The sequence below is a fragment of the Pyxicephalus adspersus genome, chromosome 1, assembly GCF_032062135.1.
Source record: "Pyxicephalus adspersus chromosome 1, UCB_Pads_2.0, whole genome shotgun sequence".
In the NCBI taxonomy this organism is placed as follows: Eukaryota; Metazoa; Chordata; class Amphibia; order Anura; family Pyxicephalidae; genus Pyxicephalus; species Pyxicephalus adspersus.
The window spans coordinates 135345614-135363342 of record NC_092858.1 but is presented as its reverse complement, the minus strand read 5'-3'; the positions used below and the strand labels follow the sequence as shown (position 1 = coordinate 135363342).

The 17729-nt window shown below is 36.4% G+C and overlaps 1 protein-coding gene across 1 annotated transcript in view; it reads left to right on the top strand.

Moving 5' to 3' along the window:
* The window catches only part of POLA1 (DNA polymerase alpha 1, catalytic subunit), a 139765-nt gene that overhangs the window by 64112 nt on the left and 57924 nt on the right, over positions 1-17729 (top strand). The window contains exons 33-34 of the mRNA XM_072427871.1: positions 4119-4300; positions 6390-6521. Of these exons, the coding sequence (XP_072283972.1) occupies positions 4119-4300; positions 6390-6521 (314 nt within the window). The remainder of the gene's footprint in view (positions 1-4118; positions 4301-6389; positions 6522-17729) is intronic.

The following is a 17729-nucleotide window of genomic DNA, read 5'->3' as shown; positions in this document are numbered from 1 at the left end:
TTCACTAAAGACTTGCAAGTGTTTGCTGGATTGTTCAGGGGTGTTTCTGGCTTGTTTAGGGGTGTTTCTGGCTTGTTTGGCAGCTTTTTTTGGTAATGGTAAATCACTTTCTTACAATTTCTACTTTCTGATTTTTAATAATTACAGTAATTTAAAAAGTTAAATTCTGAATTTACTTGCCACTAGGTGGCAGCACTGCAATTCATGTAAACAAGGCATTGTCCAGTTTTTGTGCCAGTGTTCATTTCTGTCATATAAAATGCAGGTTCAAAGTATTACATTGCAGGTATTCTCAAACATTACAGACTAACAAGGTGTGTGTGTGTGTGTGTGTGTTAATTCATAAAGTTAGGTTTTGATATAGTCATGAGTTTTTTTGTTTTTTTTTTGTCTTGTTCTGTAATGATTTTACCCCTTTTCAGAGCAAATAATCCCTCCTCCCTGTAAAATATATCAATTCCATTTTCCTTCTCCCGGGGTGGGGATAAGATAAAAGGTTAGGCCGCTAGCTACAGTGATAAATGCTACAAGCTGCCATGATCCAGAGAGTAAATCTGAAATAATTAACGGGGCCAATTGGCTTTGTCAGTGTCATGAAGTGATAATGGAGCTGGGTGCTGAAATGAGGTTTCATCTAGGCCAGTTCCCAGGGTCCTCCCTTACATTGTGAAATGGTAGTTGTCCCCCCCCCCTTACCCCCAGCAGCTTGGTGTTAGGATTTTGTTTAGCAAACAAGAGGCCACAGTGCCACATGGCAGGTGGATACAGCCATGAGGGAAGCTGGTGAGCATATCATAGTACTACCAAACCCTGCTATGTACGTTTTATAAAGAAAAAGTATGCTTAGAAAAGAGAAAGAGAACTCATCCATATTCTAAAATATACTCTATTTTCTGTTGAATTACCCTGTAATCCTATCGGTGCAATGGAGCACATGTTGTGTGTACCAAATGCCATTGAAAAGTTGTTATTGCTTCTATGCTTTGCATTTTCTCTCATGTTCAATGTTTGACAGCTCAGGATAGCTAGACATTCCACAATTTAAAAGGACTTGAAAAGTGTAAAAATTGATGTGCCATTTATGAACTAGAAGCCTGGGAGGAGATTTTTGCAACGATAGAAGAAAAGGCCATTAAAAAAACAGGCAATGGCTGCACATCTTCGTCCTGTTGGTCTTTGCCGCGTTATTGAACAGCGTTTTCACAGTAAGAAGTATTTTTCCTTATGTCACAGAAGTCCAGAAACTAAAGTGTTAAATAGACACACAATTATGAGCATTGAGCTCAATGTGAATACTACATTTATTATGAAACATCTCCCCCCTCCCACCCCACCCCATTGCTAGCTACTTAAGTTGACACACTAAATGAAGGAAAATACTTTTAAAATCTTGATGTGGAGGCTGTGTCAGGAAGAGAGTCAGTCTTTGATTATTCATTTGTTGCCTATTTATGTCGCCTTCACACACTTAGCATCCAAGCAAGAGATTTTCTACCAATTAACACCTTTTCTTACACCACCTCGCTCAGGTTGGTGGAATATGCTAATTTTCTTACTTTATGTAAGATTGTTGTTGTACACTGAGGTTTCTATTGCTACAGTAAAGTATGACACATGGAAATATTAAGAATTTTTTAAGACATGAGTTCTTATCTTTGGGTCTTCCTTTTAAGAGTCTTTCTGTTCTACTAAGAATTTTATTGATTCCAGATAGTTAAGCCCCTCTTATCTTTTGCGTGATTTCCTAGTTGGGTATCTGCGTTAAGTTCCGGAGTCTTTAGACCTGCTGTCACTATAATGGAGAGACATACTCTTCCTGTTAATGTAAAGAATATTACGATAGGTGAATAAAACACAAAAAGGTGTTTAATAACCACGTTCCGAAGTATGGGATGCAGGACGTTTTGTACCCTTGTGTTATAATGCCATTATTGGGAGGTTTGGAAACTAGAAAACATTGTAGGCCAGTCCAGTATTAACCCAACTTACTGATAGCATGACTTGTTGTTTAGCATTTTCCCCTCATCTCTGTTGTTTGACTTGAGACTTGCCTCCTTTTTTTCTGTCACTTTTTCATATTCTTTCTTTCTTTTTTCTAATCAAGTATCCTTTTTTGAGGGTTGTGGTATTACTATGAAAGCTGTCCTCTCCTTCTTGCATCTGGACTCAACTGGATATTGTGGAAATGGCCTGAAAGCTACTCTATACCAAGTAAAAAGAAGTTTTAGAGGTCTAGCTAAATTTTTTACCCCCATTTATCTGCTCTTGCAGACCTTGAGACCGCTCAACCTTTTTACAATGGGGTATTCGTAAAGAAACGTTTAGGTCATGCTCAAGGAACCCCTAGCAATCTCTTGAGGAGGTTTCAAGGTCCCTGGTTCAGAAACTGTGCAGTACATATTTTATTATTTCATTTAAAAAAAATTTATAACGTTTTTGTCGAACAGTAAAATTAATTTTTATCTAAAGGTGTTTGTTTCACAATAACACTAGATAAATTTAAAATGTGTGTGTTTGATATACCTTTATTTTTAAGTTCTATGAATATTTAAATTTGTAAACGGGCATTCTGCAAAATAAAAAAAAAAATAATTACCAACTCTAGTAAAGAGAAATTACCTAAATGACATTGATATTCTTTGTTGCGTATGGCGCTATTTTTATCGCCAATGTTGCTCCAGATTAGCCTTCACACTTGAACGATTATTATGCTTTCATGTTGCATAATGCTTTCTGTCAATACACTGCATAAGTAATATTATATACTAGAGAAACATTAGCTATTCAATACTCTCATAAAAATCCTCAATTAAACAAGTGGATATTGCTTCTCATTGGTTTCTGACAGAGAGAGAGAGTAAAGCACTAGATGATTGGCACGTACTCTAACATTCTACACTAATGCCTGCTCTAGGCTTAAATGATCGCTTTTACTCAGTTTAATTAGCTGTGATTTTCCTTTGTAAGTTTCTGTAGGAACTCATGTCCATAAACCAAACTCTATGCACATGTAACTGTTAGCAACAGACAGGGATTTTTTTTTAATATATATGTTGGCAGTGTCTGTTTCCACAATTCGTAAAATTTCTAAAGTTTCTAGACAACATCCAAACATCACAACCATGACAACGAATACATTCTGTCACAAACTAGAAAAACACATGGCTCTTGAATAAATGGAATTCATGTGTTCTGGGAAGGTACATCTTCGTGGTTTTAGGTAGTTATATGTTATACATGATAACTGTTGCCCAGGCATTTCACCAGTCACAGTGCTTTGGGAAGTGGTGATAAAAAAAACTTTTGATAAAACTTACATGACCTTTCCTTCTGCGGTTTGCCAGGCAAATGCTTGCCAAGCATTTGTAAACCTCTGCATATCCTTGGATGTAAGATTTTGAAAGCAAATTTTAATTTTAACTAACTTTTACATAAGACTAGCATAGTATATTATCATAAAAATAGTTGTGGTAATGTTTCTCTGGAGCAGGCCCTGGAAGACTTGGGAAGGTTAGAATGAATTCAAAAGAAAATCCTGAGGAAAAATCTGATGCAGCCTGCAAGACCTAAGATACCTAAGCCAAGGCAAATTTGGCTTCAATACAAGCCAATAATACACAGGGCTAAAACATTGTGCTAATGCCCTGAATGGGCATGTTCTAGTGCAGGTCTCGGTCCTATAAAGACTTTATGGACAGATTAGAAAAATTTGCTTTGTTTGCAAACCCCATGCAACCTAACACACCTGAAATTGGGTGGAAAATTGCAGTGTCCACATGTGCACATCCAAGAGAGTTCTATCCACACTGTAATTGCTGCCAAAGGTATAGCTACTACATATTGATTTAAAGGTGCTGTATACCATTGTAATCGGTTATTGTGGTTTTTATTGTAATTCAATTTGCGGAGGTTTGTTATATAGTTCACATGATGAGGAAAATGTTGTAAATGTTCAAAATCAAATCTACTTTGATTTAGGGTTCTATATCAATAAAACACGAAAACTTTCAAGGAAATATAAACTTTATAGCTTCTAAGCTTTTATAAATGTATGGATTTTCAAGAATGAATTTGTGCAATAGGTTAATATCTTTAAAAACTTCTCACAATTCTTTTAGGCCTTGATCCTTCGCAGTTCCGGGTTCAGCATCACTATCAAAAAGATGAAGAAAATGATGCTTTGTTGGGAGGTCCTGCTCAGATAACCGATGAAGAAAAATACAGAGACTGTGAGCGATTTAATTTCAGCTGCCCCAGATGTGGAACAGAGAACATATATGACAATGTTTTTGATGGCTCGGTTAGTATGGTTTTATTTTGTATTAATCCACCCGTACTAATACACCCTCTGCTAGCACATCTTGTTTTGAATTTCTCTTGTATATTTCTTATACAAGCAACTCTGAATAACTGAATTCTCATATCTTAGACATGCTACAAAGATGTTACCTTTTTGAGAACCCCTGGTAAAAAGAAAAAAAAAACAGTGCCTTTTTTTTTTTATGCAGATGAGCTTTTTGTATATCAGATATAGTCTTTCAGGCAATGAGTACAGTTTGGAAAATCTAATTGCTGCGGTGAAAGTAAGATGGGCACTACCCCTAACATTTTCAGAATGTTTTTGTTGAACAGACCTCTCCGTATGTCAGTAATTTTATTTAATGTGAACTGTTATATTATGGGGGGTCTAAGGCAAATGTTATATGTGACACTAGGGCCTAGGATACACCACATCCTTTCTATCATGAAGACCCCTTGAAATACCTTTCAGGTCTTGGGGAACCCCTACTATAATGAATATATCCATAGCTCACCTTACATTAAAATGTAGGGGTAAGTAGAAAGAATGTATCTTACCCTGCTGGTCATTGGTAAGTATGTCACCCTTAGTTAGCCAAAAAGATCATTGGTGTCAAATAAACTGTCTTTAGAATCAAAAAATGCCCTGGTGGTGAGCACTGGTATAACCACTCTTCAGAGTCTAGTATCAAAAATCAATCAAACAAGCAAAGGCCTACTTAATGGATGCAGTGAGTATAGAAAGACAATGTGGCCTGATTTATTAAAGCTATCCAAAACTGGAAAGGATACATTTTTTATTGGTGAACCTGGGTGATCAGCAAACTTGGAATGGATCTGGACCAGGATTGAAAACATTTTAAAACAAATAGCAAATGGCTATTCCTGACCTTTCCTGGTTTTCTGGATCACCCAGCTTCACTGATGAAAGTGTATGCTCTCCAGCCTTGGAGAGCCTTAATAAATCAGGCCCAACGTTTGAGATGCTGGCATAATTTTCATAATGTATTGGGCTTTTTTTTTAGAGCTTTTGGAGGTAAAACATGCATAAAATGTTAGATGCAGATAACTTCTTTTGGAAAACTTATGTTGAAATTATGGTATCTTCAATTCTGTGTTTGTCCTTCAAATCAGGAGGGATGATGGTAAACACATTTCCCTATTGCCACATCTGGGTTTGGGTAACAATAAATATGTAATACTCCTAATTGTGTTCTTGGGTGCTTTTCATGTGGATTTTAACAAATTGCATTGTGTTTTTAATCTGCTTTTAAGCTTATTTTTTTACATTGATAAATGTTTATGCAACATTTTTACCCCTGCAAACGGTCTATTGCAAATTCAGGCAAAATGCCTGAAACTTGCATCAATATGTGGTAAACACGTTATGGAAGTTAAAACACAATTGTTAACAAGGCAGCATGACCTCCCTATTTACATATTCACCTTTTAATAAATATCTATTCATTGTGGTGCACGTAAAAAAGGGATTTTTTTTTTTTTTTTTAAATGCTGGTGTTTATTCTTTTGTTGTCTGTACTTTCTATACTTTGCACTTGTTATCATTGTTTGAAGAAATAACTGGACAGCAGTGATGGCAACGAGTAAAAATCAATCTTCTGTTTGGCTGTTATTTTCCAGTGAAGTTGTGAAAATGATTGCTGCTGTCAGGTCTTTCCATACACCTTTAACGTGAACCTGACAGCCATTTTAAGCAAATATTCTGTCAAAGCAGTAGGTACTGCCAGACACCTCTTTACCTGGTCTCTAGCCAATCCTCAATCCTGCACCATCATCTTCACCTTTCCCTTTCATTTGGTTGCCTTAAGCTATAATTTCGGGAGAAATAAGGCCTTGTGGGCTTTATAAAGGCCAAATAATTGCTAAACTTTTCTCCTTTATTTAATTTATTTAATAAAAAAATAGGCAAATTAGTTGTGCTTATGTAATTTGCCTGTGGGTGGGGGCCAGTTCAGTGCTTAACCCACTAGTTCCCAAAATGCAGGCAGTTTTAGGTGGATAATGTTATGTTTTCCTACCGTGATAATTTTATTGTATTGAGTAATGCTGCTTTTATTTTTTTTTTGCAGGGAGTGCAGATTGAGCCCAGCTTGTTCCAATGCAGTAAACCTGAATGCAATGCTTCACCTTTAGAGTATACAACACAGATACACAATAAGCTTCTTTTGGACATAAGACGACACATAAAAAAGTACTATTGTGTAAGTGATTTAATTTGTTGTGTTTAGACACCACTGCAAGCACAAATATATTTTGGGTATGCTTATTGTTTCTTGGTGTTAAACATAGTAATTATAGCTAAGCCTTAAAGACAAACTGCTTGGACTAGTATGGGAGCAGCCATTGCTGCTCATACAGATTTCCAGAAACACCATTATTTGACCATTGACACAATCTCTAACCCTGCCCATTCATGAAGTATTGACTTAATGAATGCCTCTACAAAGCAGGGTTTTTTTTTGTTTGTTTTTTAAATGGTGGCACCGGTAAGTCTATGTGGCCCCTGTAGATCCAGTATGCAAAATCAAATCAAGCAAATAAAAATACATATTTTGTAAACCTTGACAAATAGAATCTCCATTGGTATACACAAGACCCTACTTTCATTTCCTAAGTAAGGATGGTCTTTCTGTCTTGCAAACAAATGCTTTTTAGACAGTATTCCCAGGTTATTTAATAATGACATACTACTACTAAAATTAGGAGTGTAAACAACTAGATTTGGTTAAAGCATTTTTTGCCTGAAAAAAAATCCTATCTAAGCTGCATATAAACTCCCCCTATTTCCAATATTTCAGTATTTTATGATCGTTTGCAGTTTTTATCCCATTGCCATGATGTGGGTTTAAGCTTCTTGTATGTGAATCTGTGTTGTGCAACCTTTTTCTCAGGCTTTAGTATTTACTGGGTTATTGAATTATGGAACACACAAGTCCATATTTCATCGGATTCATATATAAGACTATTCAAAGGAATAATGTCATTTTGAGATCATTGAACCACTGCAAGGACAACAGCCAACTACACACAATAATTGGCAATTAAATATTGGAACCACTCAGACTTCTGTATCCGTGAATGAGCGTGAATGTAACCTCTGCATGTTTAATTAGGATGTACCTGTAAAATTCTCTGGCATGTGCACGTGAAGATTACAGCTAAATAGGACAATTGCATTTGCATCTTATCGGTGTTAGTGTATGTTTGGTTTAAAGGCTTCTAACTTGTCATTCTTCCAGAACTTTGGCAAAATTTGTAAAGGGGGAAGCTGAACGGTGGAATAATTGTATGTATGCTGCTCTAATGGGCCACGTGGGATACTTTCCTGCCATGTCGCATTGAGCAGGATGATTTTTTAATTGTAAGCTGCACATTAAATAGATGAAATAGAATTTACTTTGCTTTAGAAATAATAAACTAATCTATAAAGATGGGTGATTTTGTAAACAAGGAATCACTGCCTTGCATATAAATTTGCTTTAAGTATTTCCACAGAACAGCTGTTCTCAAATGGCTTCTATAATGTGAATTAACTAGCTTGGTGGTTATATATGTTTTTACTGAATTTTTGTGTGCTTTATGTAGTCAGTGCATCATTGACAATGTTGTTTTTTAACATTGCAATATATTTTGTGACTAAAAGAAAACAACAATGGTTTTCACATACTTTACCCTAAATGTTTGTAACTTTTATATATGCTGAAACTGGTTGACACCTGTGAGATAGATAAGTTTCCTTTTTCAGCGAAGGAGGTTGGAGGTTGGGGAAATCTCATTTCCTATCCATAAATGCCCCAGTTCTATTAAAGAAACCGGGGGACCTTGCAATAGAAATGGACCCAGCATATACAAAGGTTATAAAACCTGTACACAACCCTGGTAAAATACTGGGATTTTGTGATAAATAGGAGACCAAAATAAATTATTCCAAAACTTTTCCCATCATGCTTAGGCTCCTACCCAAGAAGACTAAATGCAGTAATTAAATCAAAAAAGGTGATACAACAAGGTGTAAGCTTAAGGCAACATATACTCGTCGAATGATTCCCGTCTGATAGCATCAGATGGGAATTGTTCTGGTGGATCGACGAACAACGGCAAGACAAATGAAGGCAGAGAATGCAGCGTCGTGGCGCTCACACGTTCTCTCCTCTCCATGGAGCAGAACAGCGCTCTATGCATAGCCGTTATGTTGTTGAAATGGATCGTAAAAGATCCTTTCCAAGAACAATTATTGGACGTGTGTATGTATCCCAAGGTTTTGCACACAACCTGATTATTGTATGTTTTTTATTTTTTATATTTTTTCCCCCTAACAAATCTGTTTTGGTTTTCAAATGATTTGTACAGGTTATAGATCACATTAAAGGTGGGGAAAAAATTAAATTCTCATTTTTTTTATATCACAAAAACCTGGGATTTTAACATGGGTGTGTATACTTTTTATATCTACTTTAAACTGATACTTCTACTCTGAAGTCAGCTAACAAAAAAGTAAAACTGCACTTGCAAGACAATAGTGCCAATTTAAATTATAAATGCTTCTCTTTAAGTCCTCTTAAGATCATCATAATGCATCCATGACAATTTCTTTTTAATCAACAAAGGGTTAATCACATCTTCATCATTTCATTGAATACATTCTGCATTGTAAAATCTTGTTAATATATATGCAGTCATTTCCTTTCGTGATTAAAAACCTCAGATTTCTGACAGGTATGGGTTGTCAAAACAGATAACTGAAAGCATTAATTAACGTTCAGAGTCCCTTTCCCTTCCAAAATTAACATGTTCACATATATAGCAATAATCCTGTTTTCAAAAAAATGAATAGAAAGGAAAGAAAGCTTGCTGAATGGAAAACAGGCAGAAGCTGCAATTTCCTGTAAGTTGTGTAAGCTCCAATCATGGAGTAAAACCAATAGCTGCCATGCAAGGTGTGCAAAAAAAGACACTGAGAGCAAAAATAGTAATTTTAGGTATGGTAATGTAAAATGTGCATGGCTGAATTGTGTAGATGAGCTTTTATGAATTACATTTGACATGCACATTTGAAGCGCCTCTAATGCACACTGTTGATATTATTGGAAGCTGATAGAGCAGTCTACTCTATTGTATTTGTGTGCTACAAGGATGCATACAAACAGGCATCCTATCTATTTAAGCACCTTCCATATTTGTTTTGAAAATGAACCTGTAGTGATAGACTTTGGGAGCTGTCATTTTCAATATTGCTTCCTAAATTTATACCTTATATATTTGGTCATGATACTTGGCTTACCTACTGCACCACTGATCTTGGGACAAGCATATCAGACAGTAAGTTAAACTTTTAAGATTGTATATTCTACATGCCAGTAGTGGGTTCCCAACTAGGAAGCCTGCATATTCAAGAAGCATGTCCACCTAGCTTTCAAAACCGGCTCACTCAAGTGCAATCTATAATAGTTAAAATGTAGACTGCTATTGCTGACCTATTTCCCAAAATGTCATTTTGCCTGGCTGTCATGCTTATCTTCTGGCTTGTATAATGGAACTGATTTAAAAAAATTAATAAAAATGTGCTCACTTACTGGAATAATTTGAAAATGTTAAATGTACTTAAGCACTAGGATACAAAGTCTTACTTTGTGTTTGTTTTGTTTTCATAAATTCAAAGTGTACTAAAGGTGCGTACACACTTGCAATTTTGTCGTTGGAAAGGATCTTTCACGATCCTTTCCAACGACAAGGGACTGCACGATGCATGAACGGTGCTGTACATACAAAAATCTGCCGTGTGTACGTAGCTTTAGCCTGATAGCCATGTATCTGCAGTTTACCATCTAAGTCTCTGCTACCTCCAAATTCTAGTCTTATGATATTTGAAATAAAGAATAATTGTGCTTCTACCAGGAGGGCTGCCTCCACAGTGTAGAACAAGGCATGGTATGTCAGTAATGGGAAAAAGATCAGCTGATGGAGGACATCCAATGCTGATCTGTGCTCTTTAATGTCTGCCTGCCTGCCTTTTGTGGGCTCAGCGTTGGGAATCCAGTTTGGTAAATTTACTTCTCTGGTTGTACACCTCTAGGTAGCTAGTATTTTAAGGAGGAGGCCAGCAATTCGTGATTTTATTTGTCCCTCACGACAAGGTTCCTTGATGTCTTATGGTCAAAAAAATAGTATGTGAAATGCAAAACAGGTACTTGCATTTCTAATACTTTCTACAAAATGCAGTTTAAATGCACATAAAATTGTATATCACAATTCAGTATTTTAAATACAGTGTTCTTATAAAGTAGTTTGCTTTGTCTTTGTGCTTTAATTAGTTGGAATATCTCCATTCTATGTATACAAAAATACTGCATAAAAAATGTGAGCAACACAATCACTTCATTTCAGGGCCTCAAAAGAAATTGGACAAATTAAAAAGCTGAAAATAAAATGTTCATTCCTAATACTTGGTTGAAAATCCTTTGCTGGCAATGACAGCCTGTAGTCTGGAACTCATGGACATCACCAGATGCTGGGTTTCCTCCTTTTTAAAGCTCTGCTAGGCCTTTACTGCAGAGGCTTTCAGTTGGTGTTTGTTTGTGGGCCCTTCTGTCCGAAGATTCCATCTGTATTATGAAACGCCTCCCAATCAATGTGACTGCATTTAGCTATATTTGAGCAGACAGTATGTCTCTGAACACCTCAGAATTCATTCGGCTGCTTCTGTCCAGTGTCACATCATGGATAAACACTAGTGTCCCAGTGCCACTGGCAGCCATGTACGCCCAAGCCAGCACACTGCCTCCACCATGTTAGTGTTGTTCACTTGGTTGGCTGTTGTGAAGGGGTTTCTCTTCACCATGGAAATGATTCTGCGATCGTCCACCTGCATGGGGAAGGTCTTTTGGCGTTGCTGAGTTCACCAGTGCTTTGTTTCTTTCCCTTAATGTACCAAACTCTAGATTTTGCCACTCCTAATATTGTAAAAATTTCTCAGATGGGCAGTTTAAGGTTGGCTTGTTTCACCTGCATGGAGAGCTCCTTTGCCCCCATGTTTATCGGCTTAATTTTTAATGACATTACAAAGGAATTGCCCACACCAGCCCATGAAATAGCCTTTGAGACAATATTCTAATTACTTTTGAGCCCCTGAAATAAAGTGATTGTGTAAAAAAAAAAAAAATCTTTAGGCTTTAGTTCCTCACATTTTTATGCATCTCTTTGTTCAACCCAATTAATTGTGGTAATGTACAGAACCAAAATTAGAAAAAAGTTCTCTTTCCAAATATTTATGGAATTAACTGTAGCTCATAATGTTGAATGCAGACTGTCTTTAAAGGTAATCCATCACATAAAGTAACTTAAACCTTGGGCCTTTCTGATCTTCAGATTCCCAAGATTGGTTGTGCCAAAGCTTGCCCTCCTCCATACTGCCTCAGACTGCCTCAATACTGCCTATTTCTAATATGGAATGGAGAAGACAAGCTTCCAAAGTGGCTGAAAGCTTGAAAGCTTTGCCCAATCAAAATAGCATTTGAATAAAACAACCTATACTCTTGCTATAACTCTAAGGTTTCCTGCAAAAGATGAAGAGGTTTACTTCACTGGTAGTCTGAGCCTTCTGCCTTCCCTCTTTTCCACTACTCTAGCCCCTTCGTAACACAATAGTGTCTGATGCCTCTTATCCCCATCTAGGATGGAACCATAAAGAAAAGTATCTCAAAAAGTCATGAAAGTGTTTGGATGCCCATGAGTCTGCAATGCTGGAACAGAGGAAAAGATGGATACATAGATCATCACAGTGGTGAATACAAGAAAACTTATAGCAAGTTATTCTTGTAAACTGACAAAACAAGTATTAAATCCATTGAAAACCATCCTAGCACATTTTGAACACGTTTTAAGTAAGCAAGTAAAGCTTGCATGAAGCCTGACATGAGCACATGTAAATAGACTGCATCTCCTATTATGACTTTTTTTTTCTCCAACCTGGAATTAAAAAGTTGATAAAAGCTTGCTACACACATCTTCTACACAAGATGAAACCCACATGCACTAGGGAGAAAGGTTTAAGACGAATGCTTGTATGTAAGCTAGAAAGCTTTTTAAATGCCATAATGTTTGCTGCGGAAATTGCTCTTTAGCCTATCAATTGTAAACTGAAGCCTGCATGGACGAGGCCTAAGAGAGCAGCACTTACCGCACCTGCGACACTGGTAAAGGAACTGAAATCGTTCCTGTATGGGTCCTGGAAGATGAGCTGGTCATTACTAATATACATGTCATCATTTATGTAATACTTATGTTAATGAATATGTGGGTCAATTATAATACCACCTGTTATGGATGTTAATTTATTACTTTTTCCTTGCCTGTAATTTTTAAAGCAATAATTTTACTGTACTACATTGCTTCATTGAATCTAAAAGGTTTAGAATATCACTTAGTGCAGATAGTGCTGACTTATATAGGACATGCATAAGCACACTAATTACGCTGCGGCACAATAATTGATATAGTGGCTTTTTATTGAAGAGGAGGGAGCAAAAATAGAAATGCCAAGCTAAATCTAATTTCAGAAGTGAAGGTTTTTTAAGCAAGAAATTTCATCATCTTGTCAGCTGGCAGAATGCCTGCTGGGGATTCACAAAGGCTAAGAATTACACTTTCATGAAATTTTCTTCACTAACTGCCCTGGTTAATTTGAAAGATAACCCACTGTTCTAATTCATTCTGCAATTGGGAGGTGCAGGTTTTTATCTTTTGATCTGACAAAGCATTTGTGTTAATCGTTTTGGCCCTCAACGAGACACTCTTGGGATGGCGCTTTTACAATAAATGTGTCTGTGATAGCTCTTTAGTCTATTATACTTACAATAGATCCGTAGAACTGGTAATTAATTCTGTACTGCTTTTGGAAGTAGAAAGAATAGGTGTAACACTGTCAAGTGCTGCTGGGAAGTTTGTTTAGCCGATTCATTTTGAAGTGGTACCCTCAGGATGTACGAATGTGTCATTAAGTGCTATGTAAGTGTAGTAAGAGCTATTCCTTAGAGCAAGCAATGCTGGGGATTTATTTTGGATCAGTTTACATGTACACACCTATGAGGGTATTTCTTTTATTGATTTTAGGTTTCCATCACATTATTTAAAAGGTGTTTAATATCTCACTTTTCTTTTGGGTAGCACTGTGATTCAAAGGCAGGTGGTGTTGTCTTTCAATATTTTGGTCCTGCCTACAAATCTAGTCCACATCTGCCCTGTGTGTTGGTTTGCTGCCTGCTGTTGTCTGTGTTGTCTGTGCAGTTAAAAAACTTTGTAACTTTGTTAACGGAATTTAATTGGTTCAATTCTTTTTTAATGAGCTGCCACAAATGTTGCCAGTTTTGTTGTTTTATACCAATTTTGTTCAATGATTCTGTTGCCCTAACTATTGTGGTGCGGTCATTTTTTTTTTTTGTTTTTTAAGCTCTAATTGACACCTAAATGAAACTGTGTAAAATTAGATTATAGAGATGTTTAGGTATAGCACTGCTTTGTCTGGAACACTGACAGCATTGGACCTAGAATAGAGCCCACAGCCCTTGACTGGGGAACCTTTCACCTGCTTCCTTACGATATGGGCATTCATGCTTAGTCTGAATTAATATTCCAGTAGTTTACCTGGAGCTAGTGGCATTATGTTTTTTGTTTTGTTTTTTTATAACTGAGCAAATTCATATTACCAGTCCTTGGTGAGGCAAAAGACTTATTTAAAGTTTGGCTATTCATATAAACTGAATACTAAACTGATCTTGCACTGCCTCAGACCCAAGATCGAGCTACATAGATGGGGAAAAAGATTGCTAATCTCACTGTGCATGTGTGAGTTCAGCAATTTTTTTCCACCAGGGCTCATTCTGCTCATGCCCAATTTCGGGGGAGCAGCCAAGAGCCTCTCAGAATGCATGATGTAGGTATCTCCAATCAAGACAAAGGGGAGGTTCTGGCACTTTTTTTTTTTTTTTTTATTAAATGCAATTTTTACTTTATATTAAAGGGTTGTCTACCCTTTTATGTAAAGTACACATTTTGAATTTAGGTCCGCTTTAATTAGCAAGTGCCAGAATGATGATTTTTTTTCCCAGACTTTTTTTCCCCTATTTCATAATGCTTAATCTCAAGAGTTGCAAGCAGCAGCTTACGTTACCTGTACATTTACACTATTTTTTATCTTATGAAATAATAAAGTATTTTCTGCTCATCTGACCACTGTCGGTACTAAGTGTTCTGTGCATAATGTAAAGATCCAAGCTATCAAAACACAACTTTTTTTAATCGAAATGTGAATGCACAATCTATTCACGTTCAGAAACTGAGGTTTATAGATTAGCCTACAGACACAATACTTAGCAGTTCTATTCCTGAATGAATTGCAATGTCCATGTACTTGGGGAAACCACATTTTTTGGTCTACCATCAGGGAATAATAGCTTTCTTTGACTTAATTAGCACACTGCATTACTTCCACAGGCCTTGCTATATAGATGTAGTCACTTTCCAGACAGCATCAAATAAACCTCACCACTCCTGGAATAAAATAATTCTTTAAGATACAAGAGAAAAAAAAAGCTGCAACATCTCTGTGGAGCTTTGGGACCATCCTATGATGTGTAATTGCTTTTACATCGGTGACAAGAGAAAGACAAGAATGTGCTTTCCTTGAACTTAACAACAGTTTGGGCAATTTTCTATAATCCAGTAAATACAAATTGTAGCTTGATTATCCATCTACGTCTGTCAAGTGAATTTTAATGGATGAATGAATGAGTCAAATCTATGCACGAAAATATACAAATGTGCAAAATGTGGGTCTAATTATAAGGCTGCTGAATTTACACAAGGTCAGGTAAACAAGGCACCACTGTAATGATTATTAATTGTTAATAATGCCTTTGGGAAAACATGCACATTTCTTTTCTCAGAGTAGAGAGTAGTTTCTGCGTTTAGCCGTCATTTAAAAAAAAAACCCTCAAATGATCAGTAGCAGTAGTTAGGCAGCAGAAAACCCCTTTTTATATCCTTTTCTTATCTCTGCTTTTATGTAATTGATGTAGTAATTCGTCACTACTTGCAGGCAGCATGACATTTGTAGGGCTTTACTGACGGTGGCATTTGTTTTCAGTGGTCAATTTTTTTTTTATGATGGCCACAATCTATTTTTTATAGGAATCGGGTTTTGATTTTGAATTGATGTCAAGCCTGGTCATGTAATGGGTAAATGGGTAAAGCCTTGTCTTATACCAAAGGACATTGATTAACTTCTTTATAAATATGTTTGTAAGTGATAAGTAGCTTAGGGTTTGTTTTCATTTAGTGCTGGCCCAGCTGAAAACTCACATGCCTATGTGGTGAATGCAGCTAAAGACTACTTCTGTCTATATAGTGGTCAAACATTTCCCATTCTGAGTTACCACTACAGTGCTACAATTGACAGTGAGCATTTCTGAAGGACATATTGTAATAAAGATGAAGTGTTTACTATGCACATACAGGGATAAGATATGCTACCTCACAGATATTAACAAGGATTTGACTTATGATTTAAAGCAGCATTTCTCAGCCAAGATTCCTCCAGAGGTTGCTAGGCTTGAGCAGTAGTTTGGGTTGGGTTCTGTATTTTACTTTGGTGTCTGGTTGCACAGTTAGGGAGTAGTTTGTGACTCTCCGGTCAGTGACACCAATGATCTTTTTGGATATCTGTAAGGATGGCATTCTTCCCATTGGCCAGCAATGAATGCATATAGTATTTGTTGCGGATTTATTTGAAGGGGTTCCCCATGTAAAAAAAAGGGGTCAAGAAACACTGGTTTAAACTATGTACACACGCTGGATTATGGTCTAAATCTTTTTTTTTTTTTTTTATTGTTTTGTTTTTGTTTTTTAAACATCTCCTTGTTAGGTAAAGGCTGTACTGCAATGCTCCTATACTAGCAACGGCAAATTATTGTTTGACATAAGAGAAAAAAATATTGAGAATTTTCCTATTGACATAGACATGTCTACAATTAATTATCTGGTTTGTGGATGATAGTATAATTACATCAGCTATGTATCCAAGCAGAGGGGCTTGCGGTCTATAATATTGGTAATAAACATTTGTATATACTTTTTCAGCATATGCATGGCAGTTTTCCTGTGGTCTAATGTAAGTTTCCAAGCTCCTCTACCTAATGCTGTCCTAAACATTTCAGGTTATTTTGACTAAACCGATAAGCAGTGGGCATTACTACACTGTCCAGAAAGCAATGTCTATTTTGCAAACCGTAACTAATGCTGTAATATATTTCCATCCGTCTTTCTTTTTTGCCGATATTGATTGAAGATTCAATTGAGAAACATGTTTGGAGCCATTCTTTCTGTAGTAATCATACAAGTCAGTGGGGAGACAAGAAAATTGTATTGAAAGAAATAGAGTTTTTTTTTCTGTTGTTTTCTTTGTAAGCGTTTCAGCATAGATTATCTGTGCCAAAATAATAGCAGTCATTTGTACTCCTTATTTTAATTTTATTGCTCAGGACCATGTTGTTGTTGTTCTGTGCAAGTTACATGTGAACAGTTGACCAGATTGCATTGGCTCTTTGCTCCTACCACTTCCTATTAATGTTAACACATTCTCGATAAAAGGTTTGCCTTTCTTGGACAGGAGATGTCTAGTGCTGTTATTGGATGACATTGAAACTGTTCAGAATCTCATTTACTGCTCATCAAGGGGGAAGAGATGGAAGATGTATACACTAAGCCTATAGGACTTCCTGTGGCGCCTATTAATCCTTTATGGATCATTTGAAATGTTTCTAGTTTATTTAAGCTGTGTTGCTACTATCAGACTGTTCCTGCAAAGATGAGAATGGAGCTCGGGAAAGAGGAAAGTGATCATGCCTAGAATTTTTAAAAAATGATCTCACTTCCAGACAAAAAGCACTTTTATGCTCCATTAGCGTTGAATTTGCCCAAACTCTTCCATTGCATTAATATAAGATTTACTCAGTATACAGAACCGTTTCACAAATGGGGTGAACTTTACCAATCTACAGATTAAAAATTATATATTCAGTTAAAATGTTGCATTTCTTCCTTTAAATAGTAACAGATTTGTATTTTTGGTTAGACCTGCCATGGTAGCAAAAGCAAAGATTCTTCAGTTTTTTTGTTTGTACAGTACGACATGGAAGTTTGAGTTAGACTAGACATTCTAATCTCAAATTCCAGATTGCGTTAAAGCTTTTCTGATGTAAAGAAAGCCTCCAAACACAGTTATCAGTAACTCTTCATACACCATACACTTCAATAACATTTTTACTTTGTTATAGCTATATTAAGGTCCCTTTCAATTAGATACTCCCAGGCACAACCATTCTTACTTTGTTATAGCTATATTAAGGTCCCTTTCA